Source organism: Podarcis filfolensis (assembly GCF_964270895.1).
Source record: "Podarcis filfolensis genome assembly, chromosome: 4".
NCBI lineage: Eukaryota > Metazoa > Chordata > Lepidosauria > Squamata > Lacertidae > Podarcis > Podarcis filfolensis.
The window spans coordinates 59595336-59604831 of record NC_139607.1 but is presented as its reverse complement, the minus strand read 5'-3'; the positions used below and the strand labels follow the sequence as shown (position 1 = coordinate 59604831).

General features: G+C 37.2%; 1 protein-coding gene across 29 annotated transcripts in view; it reads right to left on the bottom strand.

Moving 5' to 3' along the window:
- Positions 1 to 4849: 4849 nt before the first annotated feature.
- The window catches only part of ROBO2 (roundabout guidance receptor 2), a 794080-nt gene continuing 789433 nt past the window's right edge, over positions 4850 to 9496 (bottom strand). For all 29 annotated transcript variants that reach the window (XM_083611373.1, XM_083611378.1, XM_083611374.1 and 26 more), the window contains 2 exons: positions 8161 to 8361; positions 4850 to 6372 (listed from right to left, as the gene is read on the bottom strand). In XM_083611373.1, the coding sequence (XP_083467499.1) occupies positions 6371 to 6372; positions 8161 to 8361 (203 nt within the window). In that variant the 3' untranslated portion in view covers positions 4850 to 6370. The remainder of the gene's footprint in view (positions 6373 to 8160; positions 8362 to 9496) is intronic.

The window sequence follows — 9496 nt, the reverse complement described above, 5'->3', positions numbered from 1 at the left end:
ACAAATAAATGAAACTGAAAGTGTAGATATGATGGAGCAATATGTTGTTTTTGAAGAAAATGAAGGAGGAGCAGGAGATTTGCAGGAGTCAAAGGAGAGTTACAATATGAGGCCTGACATGATGATAAAAAAGGACAATAAAAATTGGATGTGGAAAGCCTGGTCTGAATGGGACTTTGGAAAATGGAGAGATCCCCTTTGGAGGAGATCTGAAGACCTGAGGATTACAAATTTGTGGAAGGTGAAAGCTGGAGCTTTGGGGACATATGGATCTGAAAGAAATTTGAAACAAGAGTTGGAGTACCCCATAGGCTTTGTTTTTAAGTATGGAGGACTGGCTGGAAGCAACATGGAGTCTGTTGGGCCGGAGCCCCTCCGAGACTTGGGGCTTAACATCAAGGACTATCAAAGAGACCGGCAGAAAGGAACTGAGAGAGATATAAGGGCCTCGGACGTGAGATCTCCAGGCTAAATAAATAACATAAAGACTGATGGATATTGGTTGGGGACTGGAACCGGGAGAAGGGTGGGTGGAGGTTGGGAATCCAAAGGGTACATAAGGATAATTTGCTTTTTATATTTTGTTAGTGGTAAGGAAATTGGGTAAATCGTGGAAGGGAAATTTTGGTCGACTTTAGGAAAAAGGCTTAAGAATAATTAATGAGGTATAAGTATTGATGTGTGATTTTAATAAGGTAAAATTGGTTTTTTCTTTTTAAATTAATTGAAAATAAGGCTGTTAGAAATAAATTGAGGAAATGGAAAAAAGAAGTAAAGTAAAACAATAGTATGCTAGAACAAATGTTTAAGTTAAGGTAAAGAAATAAGTTAAGGACTTGCTGAACTGACAATTTAAATTGGAATACAAGAAGGGGAGGTGTGAGGAGGTCTGAGAAATAAGGTTAAGAATAATAAGTATCAGAAATTTTATGTGGTTTTTTCTATTATTTTTTTTTCTTTGTTTAGTTTTGAATATTATGTATTTTTGTGTGTTTTTTTCTGTTTTGTTTTGTGTATTTCTTGTTTTTGTTTGTTGTGTGTTTCTTGAAAATGCCAATAAATATTTAATAATAATAATAAAAAAATAAACTCTGGGCTTCATAACTTTAAAAAAGTCTATGTGGCTTCCCTTTTCTTGTATTTTTTTTCTTGCCACTTCTACAGTATTTGGTGATTTGGTAGACTGTCACTCTGATTCCTTTGTGTAGGAAAGGAGACAGCCAATTGATATAAAAGGTCAAAACTGTACTAAGAATACGCACTAGATTTCCTAGTTCCAAGGCATGAAAGCACAGAACCTGTTTGCAGTGTATTTCCTACATTTTTGAAATTAATGAAAGTGTATGTATGACACATTAGATAATTTTCTATCAGATCATATACAAGTCAGACTTTAAATGTAGGGAACCGAATCACATGTTTAAGGCATGCAGATACAGGTTGGGAATGGAAAAGCCACTTATGGGCAGGGAAGTTCCTGCACGTAATAGAGCATGAAACTTCCTTATGATGGTCTATAGACTTGACATGGTGGGCAAGTCAAACTCAGGTGTCTCACACCAAGCATTTACAGCCCACTTTGGGAGATGTGCCACAGAGAGGCATTCAAGTGCCTACAATATGTAGCTTCTTAGTTGGTATAGCATGAGATTTTTAATCTCAGGGTTGTGGGTTCGAGCCCCACATTGTTCAAAAAGATCCTTGAATGACAGGGAGTTGGACTAGCCCATGGGTAGGCAAACTAAGGCTCGGGGGCCAGATCTGGCCCAATCGCCTTCTAAATCCGGCCCACAGGCGGTCCGGGAATCAGCTTGTTTTTACATGAGTAGAATGTGTGCTTTTATTTAAAATGCATCTCTGGGTTATTTGTGGGGCATAGGAATTCGTTCATTTTTTTCCTTCAGAATATAATCCGGCCCCCCACAAGGTCTGAGGGACAGAGGACCGGCCCCCTGCTGAAAAAGTTTGCTGACTCCTGGACTAGATGATCCTTATGGTCCCTTCCAACTCTACAATTCTAGGGGTAGTCTGCTCAGGTGTACATTGGTAAGTCAGGTATCAGGTGGCTAAAAAACCCTTATATCCACATTATTGCACTCACTATAAGCAGTTTTGTAATAGACAATTGTGATGGTTGATAAAGTAGACTTTAAGTATATATACATAGGTTTCTGCCTCCTGGTCCTTTCTTTCTCACAGTCCCTGTAGCAATCATTCCAGAAGCTCACTTTTAGATTACTTCTTCTCTAGAAACATTCCCAGCAGAGAGCACGACGTGATTAAATAAGCACAGTAAAACAAATATTTCTTCTTTTTTCACACCACCTTGGTCAGCATTTACAAAGGCAGTATAAAAACTCTTTTGTCATGTTTATGGATTTTGTTAATGAGTTTTGTAACAGGGTCCAGTTTCCTTTTTTTTTTTTTTTGCGTACCGTGGACCATCAGTGAAGTTAATGACATTTTGGAGAGTTTAGAAAACCGCAACAGGACTTTGTAAGGCCAGTCTACCTGGAAGTGGAGTGTCACGGAAGAAAAAGCACAGCATGTTTTATAATTACTTGATTGCTCCCAGTTCAGGTTTATACAGTCATCATGTAGTGATAGTGCTAAATTCAAGTTTCTTTAACATAGGTTTGAAATGTGTAAGTTTTATTTCCCCCCAGTAAATATACAATACACACTGAACATTACGATTAACCAACTTTATGCCCATTAAACTTTGCTTCACTAACACATGAAACACATTAAGAGGTCATAATTATTATTTTTTTTGTGACTGAACAAACTGTTGTCAATGAACAATTTTATAAAAAAAATGTAGAAAACAGTTCTAAGTGTTGCCACTACACCCCTTCCTTAAGACACATTATGCACAAGAAATATTTTCAATTATAAAAAGGAAAAAAGTTCTTTTAAAAAAATGTTAAATTACATTACATTTTAAAAAATATGTTCTGTGATTATTTGAGGTTCACTGAATGGGTGAGAGACAGAGAGATGGAGAAAAAGAGAAAGCTTCACTGTTGAAATAATGGGGTTTTGTTATACATAAAGACTCCTCTTTATAGTAGCCTATAATAGACAGTGATATGCTAGTACTCCACAGGTTTAATACTGACACAAAATTTCCCAACTGAAGTGATGAAGACACATATGAAGGAACCTGGGACGGCTACTTTTACTCAGACTAGATTTGACAAGAAATCGGCTAGTAAGGTGTTCCACCAAAGCTCAGCACAGGTTTCTAAGAGACAATTAAAACATTAAGGAAGATCAAATAGTACAGTCCTCAGGGGCCTGTACAACTTTAGAATGCAAATGTTTCAATGTGCTCTTGAAGTTTTCCTACATATAGAAAGTTTGTGATAACTGATATATTTCAAAGGTAGAACAGGACTCTGAGGACTCTACCATATACATATTGTTATGAGATCAACTTCTCATAGTACCTGTAACAGCAGTATGGGTGCAACTACCACCGTGGCTGCTCTCATCATGTGTGGTTAGGCCAGGCTGCATGGCTATGTTCTGTAGTAGTGGCATGCTACCTGCTAGGGTCAGTAGCACCAGCATACATGCAATCCACCTTAGCTACATTGGTGGAAAATAGTTTTAAATCCAAACCCTTTATTCAGTTAGTATGGCTTCAAGTAATCACTTCTAGTTTCTTTTCTCTCCACCCAGTCTACTACAAATGCCAGATATTATCATGTATCACTGTCTCAGCTGTTGTCATCTCAGGAACCAATTTGCATTTAGATGCTCTTATTTTTGAAAATTAATTACTGTTCTGTAGTTTCAGCACAAGTCTTAAGATGTGCCTAGAAATCTAAGTCACCTGGTAGATTTTTTAAAAAAGGTTATATGAATCCTTTATAAAATTGCAATCCACAGAAGCAAAAATTGAGGCACGTACTATTCTGACTGGAGAGCAAATACCTTCTCTCAGGGTAGATTGGAGTTGGGGTAAGGGAGCATCTAGACTCAGCCCAGGAATGGCTGTTCCCATTCCATCCCAGTACGACCAGTGCTGTCCAAGGCTTCTGAAGGAAACTCACAGCAGTGGTCATCAGATTAAGTAAGAAGGGGGAAAGAGGCATGCAAACTGAATCAAATGCTCCCCGATGTTATTCCCGTCTAAGAACGGATTAGTGCTTTATTCAGTTCTCTAGCATAGCACCTATCCGATTTGAGGGTTGGGGCATGGGGACTATTCTCCATTGCAGATACCGCTGTGTCAGGTGCTGAGATAGGTTGCTAGAGTTGTGGAGCTTCTCCCCTTAGTAGCAGCTTACTGTGTCTTCATTGCATGGATCTGTGTACAGAAAACAATGTTTGTACCCAGAATACTATTGCTGGAACATGGTGTCAACATATTAACATACTGAATTTAGGAAAGAGAAAAGAAATGTCAGTTTTTATACATTTGTTGAATATTTCTGTACATTTATAAAATAATGGCTTTAACTATATCCAGCATTTCAATAAGCAGGAACATTACATAAATTCCTTGGTCACACACACACACACAAAATATTTATCCTTGATTTGATGGGGGGTTTTTTTGGTTTGCCAATGCCCTGACGTTACGTAAATGAGATAATTTTATATCTGCAGTGCTGATTTAGAATTGGTAATGACAATGTTTTACCTTAACAGCAATCTCAATGCAATGTAATAAAAAGCAGCATATAGCTAGCAGATTTTTTCCTAAAAGTGTATGTCACTTACAACAGTGTGAGAGCCAAGGCAAAGTATTAAAACAACATGAACTGATAGTAAGTAAAATGTGTTTAAATGCAAGTGTGTAATAATGATGTGACTGAATGACATAAGCTCTGTGATGTAAACTTCAAACAAAATATTTAATGCATTTGATATACATTTACAGTATTTCTAACAGAGAAATAAAAATACTGTAGAGGAGTTGGAGAAAAACATGAGAACTAATGATGAGACAGGATGCTTTTGTTAATGTCCACTTACAGAGAGTTTGGTTTATTGAAAAAGTGTATAAACATGCATCATGTTTTCATAAGAAGAGGCTTGAAATTTACTCATCAAAAATAGGTCAAAGATGTTTTCTTTTCTTTGTTTCTATCCAGTTTCCAATAATGTACTCAATTGGCAAAAGACATATTAAATTCAAAACCGATCATAAATTTACCATTGTTTTCAAACATTTTAACCCAAGATTTAAGGTACAAATGAATTGGGTTGCAGTTTGTGACAATTTTAGATAATACAACACAAAAATATGTTTAGAATGCATAAAAACAATTATGCCATGGATTTCAAGTGATGCAGCTCTACACCTTCCATTGTACTGTACATGTATTGGAAAGATGAACTAAGATAGTCTAGCTTTTTTGGAAGCAGCTTGGATTTCTCAATCATAAATTGCACCTTTAACTCTTGCTAGGTATTCCTAGCTCATATGGTTCATGTTTCCTGGAGGGGAGAGTGACTCAAGCATAGTAATTTTTAAAACTATATTATTAAAGAATAGCTTTAGTGAAACACCTTAACTTCCTTCCTTTGTTAGCAAGATCATCTGTGTTGAACAAAGGAAAACTGATACTAAGAAGAGAGGAGGCTTTTGTGTTCTTGCCTGGTCTTGAAACTCACACTTCCATCATTTGACCCCTTTTTTAATGGTAAAAGCAACACGTTGCTTATTATTTCATATAGGATTCCATCCCTGATGCCCCAATAAGCCTTTGCTAACATCAGTTTGCCAGTCATCTTCCTAATTCTACACCCAATGGAAAACCACCTAACATAATTCATTACATCCAGCATTATCCAACATAGCTTACAGTACATAGACTCCTTTCACATTCAGACTTTTATTTTCTTCTTCTTCTTCATGTCACGAGGAGTAAGAGTTTTGTGCTTATCACCAACAAAAAAAAATTGCAGTGCAAACTTTAAACATAAAAAGTTACACAATTAAAAGTTATTATATGGCACCACAGCCTATTAATTCACATATAATACAACAGACCAATAAGAACAGACAATAATATGAACATAGCTAAAAAGAAGGTGAGCTTGCATAGCAATGCAATAAAAAGAAATTATATACAAGGGAACTGTTTCATCCTGCAGGGTGATTTTTTTCTCTCCTTTATATATGCTTGATAAGAAATAGATTAAGGTGGAAGGTGTAGTATAGAGAAGAACACAGGTAGAGTATCTGTGGGATATGTGTGGCTGTGTGTCTTTACATTGCATTTACAGTTCTTTTAATAAGTAAGTACATAAATAAAGAAAATGTTCATTGCACTGTTTTAGTGTCATCACTTCCATGAGTTCAGACCTTGATGGCCCTTGAGAGCAGCTTGAGATGTTTCTGTTCCAACTACTCTGTTAAACAAAAAGCAAGAACATTATTATGTTTTAAGATACTTTACTTTTAACTTCTATGCATATTTCATTCAGACATTTATTTTACAAGCAGACCATAAAAATCATTAACCTTCTGATTGGTTCAAATGATAACTTTTGTTAAAGTGAATGCTATTGTCGGGACTGTTTTTTTTTTTTTACAGTATTTATTTTTGGAATGTAAACTGTAATTGTACATTTTCCAATTATTTTCTCAGTGAATGCAGCACCAAAATGTGAAGTTCTTCATAGAACAGCGATACCTATTACCTTCCTGACACAACACAGCATAGCTGTCTTTTAGAAAGCAAATGTATGTATGCAGAATTTTACCTCTTCTGCTTTTTGTTGAGGAAATGTAAAAACTGCAAGTGCTCAATGACAATGCTTTTGAAGGAACCCTACGAATTGTTCAGTTAGTTGTCATTCAAATGGGGAATCTGAGTCTGAATTGCTAAACTCCAGGTTGCAGATGGAGTGTCATATTAGTCAGTGTTCTGTTACATGAAAAAATCCCTGCATATAGAAGAGTTCTAACCTAGCTTGAGCCCTCAAATGCCAACTTTCTGTGTGGAGGGAATTTTTTTTGTTTTTTGGGTCACTGGAGCCTTCACAATGTAGTCTGTGTAACCTCCCATACATATGTGGGGTGGGTGGGAGTCCTTGTTTGGCTGCTTTTTTATTCACAAAATATTTTATTCCTTTTCTCTTTCACACTGCATGCTTTCCAGCTTTTAAATGTTGTATCTGCATTTTGAACACCACTCCCAGGAGTAGACACATGCTTTCCCTCCCTGAATGTGCAAGCCACAGTTATAACACAGTAAAGCTAATCTGTCTGCCCCCCCCCCCCGTCTCCTAGCACTGGTGTTCCTTATGGTGATTTATGGTGAACTGTACTTTTATCAAATGCGATGTAATAACAAGAATGTTTATTTTATTACCTACCCTTCACACTAAGGTCCCAGGTGGTTACAACATTAAAACACAATATTAAAAACAATTTAAAATCACTTACAATCATGAAAATAAAAACCCCTCAAAAGTCCACAATGCATAAAACACAGTTTGCTTCCCTGGTTGTGGTTCCATTGACTCAGCCTCTCCTGCACTGAACACTATCCCCTAAATACAGTGGACCCTCTGGTTACAAATTTAATTCGTTCCAGGGGTTCATGCATACCCCGAAAAATGTGTATCCAGAGGCGCCACTTCTTCGAACGGTGCAATAGAGCAATTCTGCACACGCGTGAGTGACGAAACCCAGAAAAATACTTCCGGGTTTGCTGCTTTCGTAACCCGAAGTTTACGTTACTCGAGAGTAACGTAACCCAAGGGTCTACTGTATGCCAACATTTCATCGGATAACAGGATTGGCAACTCACTCTTCTATCCATTCTGAACGGAGAAGACATCCCTCTGTGAGTGCAGCAGTGGTTGATGTAGGTGTCTCTTCCCCACAGAGATGTGGGGGTGATGTGGTGCATGACTGCATGATTTTGCGACCCTGGTTCTTTTTTCTGTTTTTTTTGGTGTGGCAGTAATTTTGTGTTACGCCCTGCCCCCCATAGCAGCCATTTTCTGTATGGCTCTCTCATGGAAGTTATTTTTAATTGGTGCCCACAGGATCTTCCCAAGATTCAAAATGTGCCTAAATTGTAGAAGCTTTAAAATTATATATATATATATATATATATATATATATATATATATATACGTATGTATATGTATATTGACATTTTGTATTGCATCTCAAAAAAGGCTTACATAATTCGCCAGAAAACTGTCCTTGACTGCTTGATCCAACATATCCTACGTCAATGAGATCACTGGTGTTACGTTGGTGACCTCCCCGCATGACCTCGCCTTTCCTGGGTCCAGTTGATCCTTTAGAAGATGCTGTACCTGAAGAGCTATGTCCACCTGGGGATGGGAAACTAGGCTTGCTATATGGCACCAGTGCCTCTTCTGAAAATACAAATGGTATATATTATATACATATATAAAAGATACATGGGACTGGCTTACTCATGGGAGATTAAAACTTGTTGAATAATTTTACACCACCTAAAAACCCGAAATCTTACATACCATCTAAAATGCTGTATTAGAAAAGTCTGAACATTGGGAATAGGTATGTCTCACTTTGAAAATGGGGACTTGAGCAACTAAAATTTGGTGGATGTGCACACTGATAACTAGAAATTTATGAAATGGAAAACTTAGTACTCCTCTCCCTCGAAATAGGAGAAATAAAGTATACCATAAAATGGTTATACAGTATTTTCACTGGAAAGCTACAAAGTGGAACACAAATAAGAGCAAAAGGGGTGGTTGACACGAGTGAAGGGATTTGTGGAGGCAAGCCATGTCATCAGCAACAACGCAGAAGCCAGCTATGCATTGATTTTGAAGAGCCTCTGTATGCATAGATACTTATGTACAAAGGTTTCTTCTGTGCAAAGGGAATTCTTGGGCTAATCAGGATGCTAGGTGATAAGTAGAGCTACTTCATGTGACTTGGAATGGGGTATGACCAGTTTATGCCTCTTTGGTAAAGGTTGAACTAGCTGCACTGTCCTTAACTCCTTCATTTCAACATGTGTACAGAAATGCATATTCTGGTATAAAAAGTATACCACGATAAAAATGGGCATTTTGTGATAAAATACGTTAAACCTACGTGTATTTTTGTGCTTTATGTGCAGATTGATGTGGAAGTGGGTTGGAACACATATGCATTCCAAATGGACTGGAAACAGGCTGATCAATATATCTCCAGATGTGTATAAGGTACGTCAAGAGGGTTTACTCCCGAATTCCTATAAAAATTTTGTGGGAGTTGACGTGATAGAAATCCAGATTTGATGATTTCTAAAATAGAGCTGTCCCACATGGTGGCAAAATACAATTTGAAAATGGGGACTATTTGCCTAGGTTGGGGAACATAAAATGTATTGTTTCATAATTTGGATTTATTTATTTTTACCCCCCCCCCCACTAATATGACAGTTGATTCAATGTGAGTTTAGTGTTTGTTGAGCCGTTGATAAATACAGGTTTCAACTACATATTACTGGAATAAGTAGTTCACATGGCTGAA